The sequence below is a fragment of the Haplochromis burtoni genome, unplaced genomic scaffold (assembly GCF_018398535.1).
Source record: "Haplochromis burtoni strain Fernald_Lab_line unplaced genomic scaffold, NCSU_Asbu1 Contig_29, whole genome shotgun sequence".
Lineage (NCBI taxonomy): Eukaryota > Metazoa > Chordata > Actinopteri > Cichliformes > Cichlidae > Haplochromis > Haplochromis burtoni.
In genome coordinates this window covers 3,304,664-3,325,396 of record NW_024582390.1, presented here as the reverse complement: position 1 = coordinate 3,325,396, position 20,733 = coordinate 3,304,664, and the positions used below count along the sequence as shown (strand labels likewise).

The 20,733-nt window shown below is 42.2% G+C and overlaps 1 protein-coding gene across 4 annotated transcripts in view; it reads right to left on the bottom strand.

Moving 5' to 3' along the window:
- Positions 1-20,733, bottom strand: part of myo3b (myosin IIIB) — a 72,304-nt gene that overhangs the window by 17,724 nt on the left and 33,847 nt on the right. For 3 of the 4 annotated variants that reach the window (XM_005918143.3, XM_042219227.1, XM_042219229.1), the window contains 10 exons: positions 14,841-14,920; positions 14,048-14,068; positions 12,806-12,883; positions 11,102-11,307; positions 8,388-8,499; positions 8,087-8,249; positions 7,588-7,668; positions 6,066-6,162; positions 4,715-4,766; positions 3,661-3,784 (listed from right to left, as the gene is read on the bottom strand). In XM_005918143.3, the coding sequence (XP_005918205.1) occupies positions 3,661-3,784; positions 4,715-4,766; positions 6,066-6,162; positions 7,588-7,668; positions 8,087-8,249; positions 8,388-8,499; positions 11,102-11,307; positions 12,806-12,883; positions 14,048-14,068; positions 14,841-14,920 (1,014 nt within the window). The remainder of the gene's footprint in view (positions 1-3,660; positions 3,785-4,714; positions 4,767-6,065; positions 6,163-7,587; positions 7,669-8,086; positions 8,250-8,387; positions 8,500-11,101; positions 11,308-12,805; positions 12,884-14,047; positions 14,069-14,840; positions 14,921-20,733) is intronic. The other variant, XM_042219228.1, reaches the window with a different exon arrangement.

The window sequence follows — 20,733 nt, the reverse complement described above, 5'->3', positions numbered from 1 at the left end:
GGAGAGATGAATGACAAGAAAAGCCAAAAACAGATTAAATATGGAAATGAAGGGCACTGAGCCTTTTCTCTCTTGATCAGTGGAATACCAGCAAATTTTGCTAAATAAAATTAGTACAATAACAACCTAATAACATTTTGTGCTTGGAAAAGTTTGCTAAAGTACACCAAGTGACTCAATCGACATGTGAAAAATCACAGAGAACTCTGAGCATCGTTTTCCACCTTGATTTTAATGTCTGAGGAGATTATTCTGTTGGAATTGTGATGATGAGTAGTTTGGAAGTACATCCTGTTAACTACTCCCACTGACATTAAGAGGATTACGTAGGTAGCGTCAGACAGAGGCAACTCCTTCCGTTAAGTTGAGTCTTTCCTATCCCTTCCAAATCTCTGCTGCCGCTACGTCGAGCCTGTAATTTGCCTAAAACTGAAGGCATCCGGTGGAGACGCGGCGATATGTGGAGACAGACAGATAAATCAAAAGGCTGAGAGACAGCGAGAGGGAGGGAGAGTATTTGTCTAGAGAACATGGAGAGGGTGGATCATTTGTCTGGCAGATGCATGTTGATACCGTGATGCTGCTTTGGTGGTGATGGTGTTGGTGTATGAGGGGGGGGGCGTTGTGGAGCAGCACCTGGTGGCTGCAAACCTTGTGGGAGGACATGCGGGAAGACGTTTAAGAGCTGAGGGAAGGAGCAGGCGGAGAGGAAAGTGAAATGTGCTTGTGAGTGTGGGATGACCTCAGTGTGGGGAAAAACTGCGCCCACATTTCCAACAAGCGCTCCCAGCTGCTGCTATAAAGCAAAGAAACAGCTCAGAGCAACAACCCAAATCAATTCTTATTGACTGTACCGTGTTCTGTGCAGAGGGGATGCAACTATAACCATTAAGACATTACTTTAACTATTTTCCTGTTTTTCTTCTTCTTGTTTCATCCTTTCAAGCCAGCAGGTTAACCATCTTCTGAGGCACAGAGGTAATTGGGCTGTGTCGTAGCCCCACTTTATCACTGTCTCTCTCTTGACATGTATGTTTACCACAACTATAATCTTCAAAAAGCCTGTTAACATAAGTAGCTCAGCTTTCATAAACCATAAAGTCAGCTCTGACTGATCCTCGGCACCATCCTGTTTACCACGCTGAGGAGCATAAGCAGCGCTCTGATCATATCTGCTGCTTGCTAGCAAAGGCTTTCTTTCTGCACACATCTCTGTGACTCATTTCCAAACATGTTGCATTAATATTTAGTGCTCAGGAGACAGGTGACGGAAGGTGACATCGCCTTGAACGTGTAGCTTACAAGACAACACTGCGTATGTGTAACTTTTTCCGCTGAGAGAGCGAGAGAGAGAAAAAAAGAAAAATCAAAGGTTGGTGTTGAAGACAACTGCGAGCGCCTGGAGTACAAAGTGTTTTAATGCTCTCTCCCCATCATAAAATACAGCACTGTGGGTATCTGCCTAAAGAGGGAGAACAGTCGCTTAGCCTGGTGTCGGATACACAGTGAAACAGATCTCTCAGTTGAACACCAGGCTTTTTAAAATCATGCAGGAAAGACCCAACGTCCGTCAAACACATTGAGAGGTTCCAGGTCACGCCCTGGTGTTTTGGCTTTAATGGGAGCAGCGTGTAGAGAGCGCGCGGGTGTCTGGAGGGGTGGAGTAATTCGATTACCACGGTTAATTCTCTGTTTTTTTTCCCCTCTACTGGTGTCCTGAAACACTCCAGGTCGAACTCTAGCCCGAGAGAACCAATGCGATCACCAGAGACGACGGCAGGATGAGACACAGGAAGAAGTCTGGTCTCCAAACATCTGGCAGGGCAAGGCTTCCATGACTCGCTCAACCTCGGGATGAAAAAAAAAAGACCCTCAGATCTGCAGGGATCAAAGTGTGCCCTGGGTGCATGAGCCACTGTGGCCTCCCTCAACATATTCAAATGGGGTTTCCTGAAAGACGTCAGAGCCACAAGCAGGAACATAAATGAAGCAGGAAAAGAGGCAATGATGAATACCTGAAAATCTCTCCACATATAATATCTAAGGAATTAGTCCAGGGTATTTTTTCTGTTGAAAATTTCAACATAATTGAACTGTCAGATCTAAAAAACTTACAACTTACCTACTTAAAAAAAGCATTAGAGTTTGATGTGCTGCAGGAAAAGAGACTCAAAGACTAACCTTCATTTACCCCCAGGATAAATCTCAGAGGTTGCAAGATCACTGCAAAAATCCCCTTGTTACATCAACATGAACCCTAAAAGTCTTTTTTGACCAAAGTCTTTTGTACAATGTTTCACAGTCATCCAAAATCAAATGTAATTTTTCTTCAGTGCACATGAGCGACCTGCTTTTTTTTTATTATTTACAAATAAAGAGGAACATTTCCAGAAACATTACTTTTGCATTTTAATTTCTTAAGGATGGACATTTTATGCATAGCAATCAAAGGATGCTTAAACAATTGCAGAAGCATTTCTTCTGCATTTCTTTTTAATCTCTTTGCATTGCTTATTTGCTTGTAGTGGCTTTATTCTCCTTTCACCTCGCACCCCCCAAAAATGTCCTTCAAACTACTTAATCTAGGAAAGAAAGCAATTTGACACAAGCCATCTTTACAGGTATACCCACGAAGCCTTACTGTGGGCATGCTTTATTATTGATGCAATGATGCTATGAATTCATTGTTTTACATTTGAACAAATTCTTGGGCTTTAAACTGTAAAGAAAAACAAAAAAAACAGAAAATCATTCAGCTATTATTTTAAACTTACATGTGGACCGACTGGAGGAAAAAAACAAAGCAAAGCGCCAGTTTAGGCAAAATACCCTCACATTCACCGCCATGTTTCCTCTCAATAATCACTTTGACATTATAAATTCATCAAACACTGCCTCCCTTCAGCGGCAGTGATGCCTGGGAGCGGGGGTCACCTGTATGCAGCATTACCGAATTAGCCGCTATCTAACCCAGACCTGCTGTGGCGTGCTGACACTAATCCCGGGCCTGCTGGAGAGCCCTGTCTGTGTTACATTATCATGTCTAATCCCCATAATCTCTCAGCCGCAACGCTAAACACTATTCCACCTCGGTCTCTTACCTCATACCCCTTTAATAACATTAATGAAGGGCCGGGCCCCATTACCAAGGCTACCCTAGCGGTGGGCTGGGTGACGGCCGTAATCAGAGGCCCCCTGCACAGCCACCCACTCAGCCTTCCAGGCAGCAGGAATTAATGTAATTCGTCGCCTGGGGCAAAAAGCAAACCAAACATGTGTTCAACAAATCAGGGTTTGTGTATTTTCGTGTCACCGTTACTGTGCAGGTCTATTAGAGTCACTGATGAGATCCTTAGTGAAGGGCCCGCCATGCAGGAGAACGAAAGCTTTGAAGTGCTCGTGCCACTTCGAAACTCCCCCCCCTCCACTTGCCTTGAGACGTTTATGATGAGCTGACCTGAGTTATTAAAATACCACAGAAATGATCGCCCATAATGCCGCTCTTTTTTGCTGTCAACAAAGAATGGCAGCAGGGGATTGGCTGGGATGAAAGGTTGAAAGGGGTCTCGTATTAAAAATGGCACTTTATCCATTAAAGCGGGATTTCTGCTGTCTCTTTGTGTAATTACCTGCACCCGCCAGCTCTGTGCTCGGGCTTACCTTGTTTACACTGCGTGTCTCGCAGCCTTGCCGTCTCCCTGCACGGCTTCGCTACACTGTCTTCTGCTCTGCCTTTGTCTCTCTTGATGTCTTTCACTTGTCTGTCTTGGCTGTCAGGGCCAACCTTGAAAGAGGAGGCGTAAACACACCCAGAAGAGCAATGTCAATGAAAGCACTGAATGAATATATACAAGTTAAAGCATGCCCTGTAATGCGTTTTTTTTTTTTTTTTTTCAATTTAGTCATGTAGATGTTGTATTCATTTATTTACAATTTACAATTTGGCACTCATATAACTCAAACCCATTAATGTGCTTTGCAATGTTAATCAAATGCTAATGCAATTGCATATCCCCCCTTTACTAGCCCTACCTCCTAGCAAACAGCACCACACTGACTTAATTGTGAGAGTATGAAAAACAGCACATACAGACTTCCTCTCATATTTAATTTTATCTTTGAATAAAAGAGCTATAGGAAAGTATTAATCTGCTTAACATTTCTAAGTACATCCTCCAAAGGATTTTGCTTTTTTAATCTTACATATGCTCAGCAGAGTTACTGGCAAAAACTGTACATTTTCCTCATTTCATCCTTTCAACATCAAATGGTGAGCAGCAAAAATTGGATCAGACTTCAAAGACTGTGATGTGCTCCAAGTCACGGAGTGGCTCTTCTATTTCACATATTGAATCCGAGCAGGATATCAAAGTGCTACCAAAGAACCTCAGGTCTTTACTAAAAAAGGGGTCTAACATCTGTAGAAAGAAGAGCGCAAAGACAAATCACCTCAGGGAAGAGCGAGCATTTATTCTCAGCCGTGAATTTCCAGCCTTTTGATTCTCTCGTTCCTGTACCACCCTGTCTTCTTCTCCGCTGAGATGGAGGTTGGAGCAAGAGAACTCTTTTGTCTCAAGGACTCAAAAAATTCCCAAAGAATAATCTGGGTTAAAGCTGCTTTGTAGAGGAGCAGCATTGTTTTATTTTATTTTATTTTTTACATACACAGCTAGTAAGGCATAAGGAAAATGCTCATTGATATTCTGCTACTTACATCTTTTTTATGGGTGTAATCTCCATCTGCCTCTTTGTTGTCCGGGCTGTACCTGTGAAATTAAGACGCACTTTTAACTAAAATGAACGAAAATGATCACTGCAAAATAACGCATATTGCATCAGCTTATTACAAAGAAATCCAGAGCTGAGGATGATTTTTATTTGTCTTTTTTGCTCCTAAAACATCTCCACTTTATGATTATGCAATTTGCGGAGCAAAAAAGCGCCGATGTGTTTCTGCGCCCGTTCGCTCATGTTGCATTATTTAAAAAGCAAACACCAACGAGACAACGTCTGCACGCACAATGCCGCGAGCCAGTGGCAGTCATGCTTCGGGTCTAGAAAAACAAAAATCTCATCCAGTTTGGAACTGGCAATGCAACCGGAGGCTCTGCTGTTTGGATGCAAACACAGAATTCATGCATGGCAGACAGGAGGGGTATCAAAAGGGAAAAGAACAGCATGTAGGTGAGAGCACAAATCTTACCGCAGGAAAATGGGCCAGATCATGTCAAAATAAATATATATGGAGAGATTCCAACACTGATTAAACAGAATTGTTAAGTGGAGGTTTGAAGTTTTTTCCCACCAAGGAATATGATTGTAAACATGGAGAGAAAAATCCCCAGATGAGGCTCTGCTCGGTTTGAGTATACAACGAGCATAACATTTTCAGATGTGTAAATCTAGTATTTTGGAGTTTTGGAGTCGGGAGAGAAATGCGCAACCTTGACCAAAATGTCGCAGAAGATTTAAACAAGATATGCAATGCATCTCTAATTTTATGTCTTTCTTTCTAAGAGCTATTGTGAAAGGTCTGAAATCATTCGGGGATACTTAAAACAATTTTTAGGATGCTTAGAGACTTTTTTAATGACAAAAAAAAGGTAAAAGCTGCCATCAACACCTCGTGTGCCGCTATTCATTCAGTGGCTGCTCTCCCGCTTAGCAAATACTTTCTTAATGTCTGGCCTGCCCATATGCTGAATAAACACAAGCTCGTACATCTGGACACCAGTGCAGCACCCAGCCCCGCTTGTGGTCAGACAAGTGTGCTATCTTGGTGGAAAGTTATTTATTACGTTTATAAAACTGAAAGAGGTGGTGCACAGGGAGGAGCTTTCTCCTTTGGGTGAAACAGCAGTTCATTATGAGGCAAAAGCAGCTCATCCAGCAAAGGCTGAAGATGAATGGCAAGCGTGGGAGGCCTCTTGCTCAGTCAGCCATGGCTACTGGTGGACTATTGTCTGTGCAATGAGGAGCAAATGAAATTACAAAAGAAATCAAAGTACAGGAAAAATGAGACCAATGAGAACAGATGCTGAAGGACAACAAATGTCAAAGCTCACCCTAAATGCTCCTCTTTGGTGGTCTTTTCTCCAGCCTCAGGGTGACATCTGTGCTCCTGGGGTCCACAGTCCCGACGCACCCGATGGCCCCTGTAAGCTGCACAGGATATGAATGCCAGACACGCTGTCAAATGATCAAATGCCTCACCCCTGTCCTCATATACATGTTGCATGCTCACACAATTACACACAAAGTGTATTTATTATATATTAATCAGGAGCACCAAACAGTTTTGTATTAAGAAACTCTGGATTCGCCCGCGAGAAAGTGAGATGTGTTTAGCATGCATATATGGTCTGTGGCGCTGCAGTGAGGAAACTTTGTGCGATTATTGAGACACACTGAGCTCAGATGGATGGTAAACGGAGCCTGCTGACTTACTCCGTCGACGGGCTTTGTGTTTTTCTGGTAAAATTATATGCACAGGAAAAGAAGGCTCAAGTACATTGTTGAGCAATGGTTCTATTTTGCATGGTCTAATCTGATCGATGGTGAGCATGTCCCCCAGGCCCCGCTGAGATCTGAGAAGCCACCAGGCTCATACATTTGAAAGGCATCTGTTTATTTTCAGAATGCAAATGCAGCCCACCTCAAAGGCTATAAGCTGCAGAGAACACACAAAGTGAATGTGCTGGAGTGCTCCGCCGGGGGGCTGAGGCCCCACTTATGTCAGGTTCAGGTTCTCCCCCCACCCCGCCTTCCATCCCCTTTCCGAACCCCGGCGGCCACACACAAACACGCTTCTCTAAAAAGAAAGACAGCGGCGACAGAGAGGCTTTCCCAACACCAAAACCATGTTTACCCATTCTGCAGCTTTATTTACAAGGGTTTAATGGAGGACATTTACACAAGGTGTGCAGGCGACTGAGATGCTCCATGTGCCAGATGAGGGCAGCCCTTAGGAGAGCCAGGGGAAACAATGCCAGATCTCCTCCCTCCTGCCCTCCTCTCTCCTGCCCCTTTTGGCACCCTCCCTTGTCCTCCAGTGAGAGCCTCCGAGGAGGGGGAGGGGGGCTGGGAAGGTTAATGTGCCCACTTTGATCTTCGTCAAGGCACACTGAGTAAGAATTAATTTACATTTCAGATGAAAAGGTTGACAGTATAAAAAGGCATCTTGTTTCTGGTATGTGAGAGCTGTGTAATAGGCCAGGAATTTGAGAGAGGAAGTCGTGAGGAAACAGAAGGGATAAGCCCCTCTCTTGCCTTTACTGGGAAAGAGATGAAAGGAAAAAAAGGATCTCAGTATGCACTGTTCTTCTGAAACATGGGGACCAAATGCTGCCCAAACTTTCAAAAGCTTTTCTGTATGCATTATTAATTAATTATTACTATTTCGTAGGCCACTCATGGAGATCAAAAAGGTGTTTCACAAAGATGTAAGGTTTCCAGGCCTTTATCCCGTTTCCTTTTGAAAATGTATGAAAACAGTGGCGCGAATTTCCACCGGACATGGGGCCGCGTGAGAAATTCCAGATGTCTCCACTTGAATATTTGAACTTGAAAATTTAAACATTTCTTTACCTGATTGTATGCGGACAGCTGCCTCTTCCCGCTCTTTTTTGATTTGCTTGAGGTTCTGCCGAGCAACATAGCCCCTCCAGGCTAAGGGGAAAAGAAAGAGACAGTGTGTGTATGTGTGTGTGTGTGCGAGAGATTGCTGACCTACCTCTGTGAAACAAAATAGACTGCGCATACTACACAAGATCCCACTTCAAAACACTGCTAAACCAGGTGGCAGAGGGATGGATCCCTTTGAACTCTCTGAGGTCTTATTGTCTGTTCTGAAGCATTGCTCTTAACCCTCATAGGTCAAGCTGTGGTTATCAAACTATCTCTTTTATGAAGACTCACAGGCACATAATAGGCTAGATGTCATTAAGAAACCACCTCACATCAAATTTGCACCTGTTTCATCACGAGCGATAAAAGAATATATCACAACTCATCTTTCTTTTCATATTTTTGACTTAAGTTTGAATAATCACTCATCCTGTTTACTGTTTAATCAAAACCAGCGTACCTGACTGGATGATTGTGGCCCCACGGCTTCTCTTCTCCTTCTCTTTTCGATAACGCCGGGCCCCGAGCCAGCCTTTAGTGTAAGCTTGCATCACCACCACCCGAGCTATTACTTCCCGCAGCAGCAGGTTCAGTTGTTCCACATGGTAGTATTTCAGAAAAACCTGACAGGACATTTTGCTCTGCTTAGGACATCCAAAGCTTGATTATGTCTATTTCTTTTATGTCTTTACAAACTTTAATGTCTTTTACAAATACAAATAACTTCAATATTAAACTTTTTATTTTAAAAATAACCCCACCTTTGTCTTTCCCAGCACCCAGTCTTTTAATTTGGCCCTCTCCAGTATGGCAACAGCGTTTTCTTTGCTAGTTTCAGGCATCTCGTGAGCCCGAAATGCAAGATAGTAATATCTGGAAGAGGAGACAATGAAGAGAAAAAGGACACCTTTGAACAAATGTAGTTACTCAAGCAGAGATATTGTGTTTTGCTATTATTTAAAAAAAAAATCTGAGAGTATTAAGCATTATCTTTGCACAGGAAGTCGTTACTTTGTTACATAGTTTTTACATCCTCAAAAAGCATAACACAATAAAATCAATGTTGGATAAAACACTGAGTTAAGTGAAAAACTGTGCAGAAAACCCAAAATACAGTGTCCCGATATGAGAACACAGGGTGTCAAGAGGCTAACGAATTGCTGAAGGTGTTTTTATTACAAGCTGCATTCACAGATTCACTGACACACAACTGACAGAGCTTTATTCGACGTCTTTAAGCAGTACAAATGCATGCACACAAATGCATGTAGCAGGCAGTCAGATGGATGCAGAGAAGACTATGTGCAAACTAGAAGACCCGGAATCAAACTATGAACTTGTGGACAACCTGCTTTACCTCCTGAGACACTGACATGCCAATAATAGAACAATATAAACAGATTTAAAGAATTTTAAAAAGCTACTTTCAACTGCTTTCTTAGTGACAAGGGATCACATATTTGATTTGGCAACTTTTTTAACACATTTTTAACGTATGTCATTCCTATAAAAGATTGTTCTGCCACTTATTTATTTATTTTTTGGTTAGGCAGTCTAAAAGTTTCAAGTTAGGTATCTAAAAATGTTGACTTACAGCCTCAAACTTCAAACTTCTGATTTTTTAAGTGAAATAAGCCTCCATACCCTCCTAATGCAAGCTCAAAGGGATCTTTGTGTTCTCCTGGGATTGAACCAGGAATCTTTCACTTATTAGGAAAATATATAAACCACTAAACTATAGAGAATAAATCAAGCATGTGTCTGAAACTGGAGCCATCTGATATTCTCGTTTAATGCGCTACAAATCTTGAAATGTTGAATATTTGACAAGCTATTGATAATTTAGCTAACTTAGTTTTGGTAGATTAGGGGATGACGTAGTGCCTACTTACTTAACTGTCTTCAAGAAATGACATTATCAATATCAACATCTTGTTGCACATTGCTACTAGAAGTACTGTTAAGAGAACCACAGTTAAAAACTTCCTGCTGCTCAGAACTCTGAGTCAAACATGACTCTTTAACAGAGACCAGCGCTGGATCTCTTTTCAATGCATCATCGTCTCCTATTTCAGTGGCCACAGAAGATCCTCATTAGCGCAGGCCTATCAGTGTGCATCACCCACGCCGCTGTTTATTGCTCACATTGTCTGGATCCATCCACTGATCCTGCTGTTTATAAAATACCAGCATAGGACAGAGTGGTTCTAACTGTTTGCTCAGGGACATCAAGGCTCCAGAAATACTCGTTCATCTTTCGTGTTCTGGCAGTGGTCAAAAAGAAGAACAACAACAAGAAGAAAAACTTCTTTGAACTCCCCTCCCCGCCTCAGTCTACAGCCTTTCATTCTAATTCCTGTTGATACCTGTTATTTCTTTGATGGTAAATACAAAGCACTGCAACATCAGACGAGCCTTTGATATGGGAGCACAAATTTAAATCAGTTTTCACTAAAGGTGCAGTTTAGCCATTCAGGTCTGTCTGTATGACTTCTGCCTGGCTCAGGTAGGATGATATGGATTCAATAGCAAGGTTAAAATATATTTACACACTCTCCTTCTCACACAGGCACACTTCAGGCACAGGAGACAACAGGGACCTCATCGTGCCGGGGGTTGTGTGCGATCTTCCAGTAATCGGCCTTCGATACTGGGAGCAAAAGTAGGACATGTAGGGAAACACCATGTGGTCATTCAAAGTTTCAGCTCGCCAAAATTAGGCCCACATTTATAAAGCTTCCCCCGAAGCAACGACACTAACCAGTCATCTCAAAGTTCTTCTTTCCACAAGTCTAAGTTAATTAAATTTTATATAATCTTAAAGTCTCCACATTAGAGGTGGCTGGAATACTTTTCAAAGGAACACTGATCAAACATAAGCTTTCTGGCATTTTCGCACAGCCTCATCTAAATGTGTGGATTTTTTCCCCCTTAAAATTTAGGTGTACGCTTTTAAATTGGAGGAAGCGTGTAGTGCTTAGTAACAGTTAAACGGATCCTGTCCCATATTTTTAAAAACCCAAAACAACACCCTTACGTAAAGCCCCCCGTTAATGATGAGACTTGTTTTAATTGTGCTCTAATGTAATACCGATGGGACAAGGAGACTATGTTTGAGCTTTTTCAGGTCACCGAGTATAAGAACAAACTCTTTATGAATAGTAAAAGGAAATCTATTAAAATGCATCACCCCTTATAATCACAGTTCCTCCTTGTTTGAATTTAATCCATATCTTCCAGACTGGAGTATCCACCCAGTTAAAAGAGCTGCAGGATTTAGTCTTGCACTATCACTAATGACTGCCAATTAGTCAGCCTCTTGCTCTGCTCAACATGTACCCCTATCTAATTAAAGAACCCGTGTTTTTGTGTGATGTAGAGCACGGCTCACTTGTTCTACGCCATCTCTGGGGTTGTGTCAGCATGCGTGCGTGCTGCAGAGTGGAGGCGCCGCCTGTCTCGACGCCACTCTTACCTGTTGACAAAGTCTTCAAACAGGATGCGGTGGGAGTAGCCTTGGCGGCGGATGTTCACCGTCTCCAGGATCCCAGTGTAACGCAGCTGCACCATCACCCGCTCCTTGCAGAAGCACAGTGCCTGCCTGTCGTCATTAGGTTTGATGCAGCGCACAAAGTGTGGCTGGCCCACGACCATCTTAGACAGCAGGTCCATCAGGGAGTACTGCACAAACACAACAATGAGGCAACAATAAACCACGGGCAGAAGCAAGAGAAGACACGAGAGAGCAGTTATATCGTTTCATATTATCAGGGTTCAAAGGTCAGATCAGATCTGCACTGGAAGAAGCATTCAAACTTTTTCCAGACATTCTCATAACAAGCTCGATAGTACCCACGAGAATGAATCAGTATGAATCAATAAACAAATCTATCCCAACAGGACACAACAGTGTTTTCAATTCTAAAGTAAAAGACATCATGAACTATTTAGGGATTTGAAAAAAAAGCAACACTGTGTAATTCTATTTGCAGAATTATTGGTATCAGTTATGGTAATGTTAAAAAAAATGCAATGTAATAACAAAATGAATTAAAGTGTGCAAGTAGATTCTCATTCATCCAGGTCCTGGCAGTCTTCAGCACTTAAAAACAAGGTATGTGACCTGCTTTGGGATTAAATATAGGGTTTTGTCCATCAGTTGTTTTAGAAGTGACGTCTTCAAAAACCAAAAAAGTCCACTTGCTTTCTTTTTAAGCACTAATTAAAGATGTATTTACTGAGATGTATTTACATTTTATGAAATGAAAGGTGTGTTACAGGTTCATAGTCTATGAGTATGCTAAGGTCCTCTCACTTGGATCCAATTGACCAAAGCAGAGCACATTTCATCATCAGGCCATGAGCATGACATCCCTGCAGACGTTCATGTACCTGCCAATTCTGTGTTAACTCGTTCGACTTCACACTCGTCCTACAAGGCAATATAACAGAAATGACTACTCATCCATGGTGTCTGCAACTATTTGTGTCCACAAGTGAGTACAACCCCTACTTTATAAAGCTGCAGTGGACTTGTTGGCAGACAGTTACTGATTTACACAGAACAAATTCATTAAATTCAATTTTGCTGTCCACCAGCCATCTTCAGCAAACATTCCCCAGCTAGTCCCCAGAGCAAGCTGAGGACATCTTTTAATGCTTTTCATCAGAGGTAAATTGACAAAGAACACATGAATACCCATAATTCATTTAATGTAAATATTATATCAGTAATAACTGAAGGATCCATTGATATCACAGACTTTGCTGGTTTGATCAGTTACGACATCATATTAATAACAAGTTAATCCACTCATCAGTGGAAGGCTTTTAGTTGTTTTCAGACAATCAGTGCTCCTGCTTTACGTCATTGAATCTTGCTGTTTGGAGTTATTGATACAGCATAAATTAATCATATTTGTATGAGCTTCAAATTAGTCTGCAGCTTCATATGTTATGAAGATCATTAGCTGCTCAGCTGAACCTGAAAAGCAGCTATCATTTTATTTTCACATTTGAAGCTTTTCTTTGTTACTCTTACAAACAAAGTACACAGTTTAAAAATGCTCAACGGCAAAATGAGACCAGCACGCAGACTACAGTCTCATTTTCCTGCTGATGTATGGTGGAGTACGTGTCATCCGGGCAGTCATTTTTAGTGAGAAATGCAAACACCTACACGGAAATAGGAGGCCACCGTCTGTCTCCTCATCTTGGTGGTTTCTTCTGGGTGGCGAATCATCTCCATGGTGTCCACCTGAACACAAACAGTCGCGATAAGCACGCTGCACTGATGATCAGGCCAGACTTAGGCCACTGCAACATAAAATGCAGCAGATTCAAATGAGATGCTGTTCATTTGCGACATGACATCTTCAGCGGGCTCTGCAGAAATAAAGGTATTATTACAGCAGGTCCCCTTCCTCTAAATGGGCCAGTTGGGAAAACACAGCTGTACTAACTGTGCCGTCTGTATAACACAGCCTCATAAACACTTAAAGCTAACAATCTAGAGAATAATTCGGCACTGCTGTGGGGCATGGGAAAATTGCAGAGCATTCTGAGTAATGAGACTAGCCGTCACCGAGCAGACAGTCATCCTGATGACGGCGGATTAACGAGGACACAATATAAGCTTTCTAATGGCCTTCGCAGTTCATGGCTTCATCAAAATTAATGATGCAATAGATATTTTATAGTAAGTGAATATCTTAATACTTTATTTCATCCTTGCACAGAGAAAGGAAGGTACGTGAAAGGCTGTGCGAGCTGCATAGGAACGAGACGCTCTGACACTTTGTACTTCTGTATGATCTGCTTTCAGAATAGCAAACGGCTATCGGAGACTCACTTCCACTGTTCTAACAACTGTCACTTTAATCTGAGTGCACGGGTAGCTTCTCGTAAGCGTCAGTTTCTGTCAACTTTTCTCCAACTCTGATTGAGAACGAGACGCATACATATTACATCAGTCTCACAGAGTTATTACTAAGAAGTCCTCTCTTCTTCAAGAATAACTGAGTAGGTGCTTAGTGGAAGCTCAACAAAGTAGGACTGTTATTATTCCCACTGTTATTCTGGCCTTTGTTTCCGTCTCACATGAAGCATTTTTATAATCTAAAAGACACATCGCAGTGCATTTGTTTACATTAATAACTCAGAAATGTGGCTGTGTGGAGAAAAAATGGTTCAAAAGGGATGATTTACATTTTCCAAAAGCAGCTTGTGATTGATGTTTTATGACTGGAGCTGCACAGTCAGTCTGTGAAGCGCAGTTTGAAGTTTTAGTTTTTGGATTACAATAATGCGATGATAACTTCAGTGAACTATGTTGGGGGGTTTTTTCTCAGATCTGTCCTGTGGTTCAGAGGTGGTGCATTTGGATTCAGAAAGTTTTACTATTATCAAACAGGGGTCTTACCTTCAACAGGTATTTGGGAGACTTTGAGTACAGCACATGTTGTCGAATAACATGGAAGGAAAGGAAGAGAGAAATGGAAAGACAAGAGGAATCTGAAAATCAGTTTTAAGAGAGGTTCGAGTGTTAAAGCATCATGTGACTTCGTATTTCCTACACAAAGATCAGATTAAAGTTAGTCAACATAGGCTGAATATTTTCAGTCATTTAAGAAACGCGATCTTAGAGATATTATTAGCTTGTGAAATTTTGCCCCTTAAACAAAGAAGGTCCAGAAATGAAAGTGTTAAAGTTCAGAGGGAGAGGCAGTAAGAGCTTTTTCTTTTAAGAAAATTTCCAGCCACTGATGCTGCCAAGACTCAGCTCAAACAAACTTAGAGTGAACATGAACAATCAGCATTGCTGGATGCAACAAGAGATTCTACATGAAATATCATGGAAAGAAAACCGTCAAGCCAATGCAGTGATTTAAGCTGATTTAGGAGAATCTGCAAAAGTCATCCTTAAAATTTAAAACGCTGCCTGCCAGCGACAAAAACAACAATATTCACTAAGTCTCAGAAACTACTTTTATGATGTAGACACTGAGTGCCAGATGGCGATGCTGTATCACCACAAGCAAGACAGCAAACATAACAGGGCAGTCAATTAATGTGGCTATGCTTCACAGCACAGGTTTTTACTGGGTTTCTTATGGTGCAATGCCTGTGAGCAACAAATAAAAAAAAAATGTAAAAAAAAAGCATTATGGGGCTTTTTTTGCACGTGACGATTCGGGCTACGGCTGAATGCTCACCTTGGTGCGTCCTGAACCGAGCTGCGGCGGGAGAGATCTGGAGGCGGCGGTGACTCTCGCTTTGGACGTCGCCAGATTTCCTGTTGAACACAAGAATGAAGCCAGTGGACTTTCATGCAGTAATATGATAAAGCAAATAATATTTGGGAATGAGCCAGCGGCGTTTCAGTAAACACTCCGGGATTGATTTTCTTTTCGTTTTTATTCAACATACAAGAAAAAGGTGTATAAAGCGTGCACCACTATGTTGGTGTTCATAGAGCAGGAGAGTATAAAGAAAAAAAAACTAAGCTGAATCCATGGGCTCAGGAGTGCATCTGTGTGCACAGCAGTCCAACAGCCCCACACACAGTGGAAAGGATGTGAACATAGCATATGCAAGACAGTCTGAACATTTCAAAGTTTCTGCACAAGATGTCCAAATGTTTTCTCTGGCTATATCTTCAGAGGCTAAACTGTGATTAATAGCAGTGAAAGAAGCCTTTGAAGCAGGATTGGTGACATCAAAGTCCTAATCCATGGGTGGCAGGATTTTTATAATGAGTGGGAAGTATCTTAACACATTTCAAAGGGTTTACTCCATGAATAAACAATAGCTGCACAGATGTGCCACACACACCTTTAGAAAAATACGTCTGCAGACACAGGAGGCAGCATTACCCGAGCAGCCGTGTATGGCAAGAAGGAAAACCTTTTTAAGTTTTTTTTTAAAGATAAAGCCAAAGTGACAGCCCAACAATTGTTCTAGATTTTCTACCGCACACAGACAAACTTCGAAAATGCAAATACGCTCTCGTCTTCTGCGATATCATTTCAAGACTCGCATCGGTTGGTGAGGACATCGTCTGACAGCGAGCCAGAAACTTAAACACCGGATCAGCGCCTGCCTTTTCCCAGAGGACGCTGCACTATCAAACGTGTATTAGAAGCTTCAATCAAAAGCCGGACTGATCAAAATCAATTTAGGATGGATTAATTAACAGGCAGTGCACTTCTAAGTTTAGACAAAGGGTGTCCTACCGGTGCCAAAGGGTTTTGCACTGAGCCAAAGCAATGTGCCGTTCATAGCACACATAGATACACACACACAAATATGTGCACACACACACACAGCTGTAGTCAAAACAACCAAAAACATATGATGTGAGCACTCTTCAAAAGAGTCTTTTAAGCTAGTACTGATGTTGCTTTTAGCTTTTGACAGTTATCTCCCGATTTCTATTTATGCATCTGCTTGTTTATTCTGCTAATAAATCAGTTTTTTTGTATCAGGCAACAAACTAAATGCAAGACATTCTGCCATATTAAAATATGCTTTTTATATTTGTTGTAAATATGTTTGGAAAAATAACCAACGGATCAAAACTGGAACCCAAAAATAGAAGAAAGGACAGAGTAAAGCCCGATATGATGGAAATGTGAGCAGTTAATTGCTCATTATGAACACATGTTTGTGAGACGGTCTTGAGTTTAGGATACCGGGAACAGATTTTACAACCTCAAAGGCCCCTTCGGCAAAACCTACACACATGCACGCACGCACGCACAAAAAGTATGATCTTTGAGAACAGGGGCTGTTAAACTGTGTCGGGTATATTACCAGCACACAGGCAGGGAGGGCCCTGCTCCAATTAGCCCAGAGTAAAGCTGGATGGATTAATTGGAGTGGGTCTTGTGCAAATGAAGTGCGCTCTCTCCTCTCCCCATTAGTGCTGCTGGGCCAGATCATCTGAGCACATTTGTCATGATGAATTAGCGGCTGCGAGTGGAACGGGCTCGTGGAGTGTCACTGTGCTTTTACGCCTCTCACTTCCATGACACCATCAAGAGGAGATGAAGGGGCTGCGCTGCGATGAGAGAAACTATGACAGTTGTACCTAAGCCTTGCAAATGGACACTCGCTGCTTTCTTCGTGTATTCCTTGGCGGGTCGTATTAATTCATTCTTCCGGCGGGTTTCATATCCCCTCCTGACTAGATGATTAGAGCATTGGTTAATAGTCAGTATCCTCAAAGATTTCTGCCTCCTGAGACACGAAGCCAAGGGAACACCTGTGATGTCCGGCCTGAAAAGAAGACCTTCTAATTTAGATACAGTAAGGAGCTTGTCTAATGATGTGGATAATAATTATTCCAACACAGAGACGAGCTAGAAAAGGAAGATTTGTTCTTTGAAAGCGGATTCAGCTGAAGAATAGGCTACATGTGTTTTAAGTTACAGATAGAGACAGCCCTTATTCTCAGAGTTCTCATGATAAAAATAAAACGAAAAGAGAAAAGGAGTGGAAATATAAGAGGTTAATAATTGAAAAGGAGGGCGAGCAGGTGAGGGGAATATTTCCCAGGTCATTCAGACTTGAGAAACAGGTGGAGGAGCGTCCCACTGATCGTTTCTGCTTCACGCATGTTGCTCTTGGCATGGACTACCAAGACGCAAACAGAGAGAGGCAGAGCGGTGTGTGGGGAGTGGGGGGTAGAAAGAGAAGAAAAAAACCCTTCCTTGGCATCTGTGCGTTCACTTTGAAAATTAAGCCCAGCAAGAATCCTGTAGGAAAAAAAAAAAGCTCAAGCTGGCAGTTGTATTGGGGTTCTATTGACAAGAATAGTCAATGTGCTCGGGATTAAAAAGCAATCCCGCGTTCAATATGACACCTCCCTACATGCTTTTATGAGTGCCAGTGTGCGCCTTGTACTTCAGAAGCTGTGGATCGAGCTGTCGACACGGGGGACAATCAAAGTTGTAAGAGAGAGCAGCCTTCCTGAGCTGAGTGAGCAGAGCCTTGCTGGATATTTCTGCCCGCTCTCCCGCTCTCTTTTTGAAAACATGTGATCTAGAAACTCAACTCAGCAACCAAGCAAATTAGATTAAAGCACCCGTAACCCCCCGCCACCCTACCCACCCTCTATAACCACCACCGTTTATGCCTAGAGATGGCTTCGGGGGCTGTTGATTTAAATGCCATCCACTACTGTCAAAGCAGATCAATCATAAAAAAGCATGGTGTAATTGGCTTTTAGTGACACAACACAGTGTTGCATTTATCAAAGGATGTTGTACCATGTGACTTAGGAGAGCCGGCTTCTTGCTATTGATGTGCAAGGCCCGTCAAAAAAAAAAAAAATCCCTCTGCTGACTCAAAACATTCCCCAATACTGCGATTAGGAGAGAATTCAAACAAAAGTATTACTTGGTGAGTGTCTCTCCTGCTAGAGAGAATATGTGGAAGTGCAGTGAAAGACTGCAGTGTCTGCCGACTGGGATGAAAAAAGGCAGAGAACAAAGAGCCAAATATGTCATATCGCTGGGAGAAGCCTGTCACTTCCACACAGGAGGATCTCCTTACATGAAGGGAGACGGAGGGACATGGCAGAGGATGGGAGAGCTGCAACTGTGGCTTTGTGTGAAGATGTAAAACCAATATGTAAATTGCTCAATATGAACTCCACAGCCCTAAAGATCTTGCAGAGCATATTAACGGCATGAGCTTCTTTAGCAAATGCAGCAATTGGCAAATGGCATAAATGCTCCAGCTGACAAATATTAGACTTCAGATTGTGATGTGACGTGGTAAAACTGACCATTAAAAACAGCTTTTTGCTTTTAAATCTGCAAAATAACTAGGGGAGTTAGGTATGAGATAAATGTAATCAAAGGGACATTAAATTATAGTATAAACTTGAAAATAAATGGGAAAAACTCAGACAGAGGATAAATATTTCACATTTGTTCTGAAGGATAGTGCAGGATCTATGATATATCTAATTATTTATTCTGCAAATACAAAGAGGAAAATACAAAGATGCATACAAACTCAGGGAGGGTTTATTTGTTTAGAAGCTGGTAATAAGAAGTCACGAATGCTATGTATTAGGTGATAATAGCGTCCCTTTCAAAGACGGCATGTAATAGTAAATCTTTATATACAGAAATTATCCCGTGATTAATTTTTTTTAAATGGTGGCTTGCTAACGAATAATTCAAATGACACCAAATTACATCAGTGCAGGTCCCGTTCATACCAGTTATTTTTCAGCGTACAGTATAAGATGTTAAAACCTTATCGGTTGAATGAGAATATAGCATGTGTGTGCCTGCGCGGCCCACTATCTGTGAACTCCATCCTCTGACAAAGAACTGGCAGTCTCAATGAGCAGTGTGCATGTGCAGATGTGCTATGCTACAATCAGCAGGGCCAGGGAGCCCTGAGGCCACACACACACGCGCACACACACATGTCCACTGTACTGTGACCGTGGGTTGCCCAAGCCCTGGTAGACCCAAGTGAGCTCTGCCAATTCAAACACTGTGATCCCCCTGATCTGGGAAAGGCCCTGGCTCTGAGGAATTTGTCCATGCAAATACATCCCATTTCCTCTGACAAAACACCACCACATGTCCAAGCCTCAAGGACCCACATTCTGCAAGGCTCAAGTGCCCTCGCTATTCACCGCCTGGGAACTTTTTACTTTCTGAGGCCTTCACACTTCCCTGCTACCCTTCAATCATGAACTGCGTCGACGGTCGGGATATCACATTCTCAAATTGCGGTCGCTTGTTTTACAGTCGACAGAAACCAAAAAGCTAAATTGTCTGATTTATAGGTATTGTGTCCTCACTGCAGTGTGACATGTGCATCACCACAAACATTAACCTCCAGTGCATTCATGCACAATATGTGTAGTCCAAAACCCCAGATCCAGCATTTCGCTTTCATCTCTGCATCCAGGCTGCTGCAGGTCTACGATGGTGTCCCCTAGTGGTGACACACTGAGGGGGCGGCCCAGACAGTGAAACCACCCTGGTGTAAAACAGATTTCCATCAGATCGCCCCAGATAATGGTAATTTCACAGATAACAGAGAATCCATAATGTGGAATAAAATGCAAATTAAATCTCCCCACAAATTTTACCCCGAAGAATAGACTTATAATTTTCTCATGCGTTACTGTATCTCACTTAAACAGTGCTCCATCTTTTCCGGCACGATAAGCCCGAGCAGTGTTTCATAGCTCTTTATCTAACGAGATGATCTGCGGGTCCACAAGCTGCAATATGAAAATCGGACCTCTGACTCTAAAATTAAAAAAGATCTGTGTAAGCACGGTGTTTCTAAAAGAATCTTAAACATTTCAGGATAGTCAGGACAGACACAAACACAGTTGAAAAGAAAAAGGGAAATAAAGAAGCTTTCAGGAGTGCAGCAGTAAACACTGCAGCACATCTTAGTTTCTATTCAGTGCCTTTGTGCACTGAAATTAAGTGTTCACTGAATTGGGTTTTATAGAGTGTACTTTTCTGAAGCTCGTAATTGCAGAAAGGAAGTGGCTGAAGGCTCCCTCGTGCACAGCCAGCAATTGAAGTTTGCAGACACGCTGCACAGATTTCTACAGGAGTCTCAGCTTAGGTGCCTTTTGTGAATCGAATCTCCTTCTAATGCCACTGGGAGAGAAAGCAGGCATTTACAGGTGCCTAAAAAAGGAAGTGAATCACATAAAGTGGCTTAGCTGAAATAAAAGTAGGAAGTGGGAATCTGATAATATAAAACATCTATTAGCATTTCAGCTAAATCAAGTGACCAGGAGGGCCCCAGCCCCAGCTAATGACAAGCACATTACTCTACCTTCATTTAACCAACAGAAAAGAGGTGGGAAGAGTTGCTTTTGTGTTCTCTAAATACTCTTTTTTCATCCCCTGGGTATTTAGAAACCTTATCATAAAAATATCCCACTGCACCCACAATCTGTAGATAGCATTCAGCAGAGGGAAACCAAGAGGGACAGCTTAGTGAAAATAAAAACAGAGCGCCATGCGGAGAGCTGAGCCTCTCAAGAGATAATGGAGACTGCAGATTTATCCGAGCACGGCACGCAGAGGCTTGAAATGAAGGGGGGCT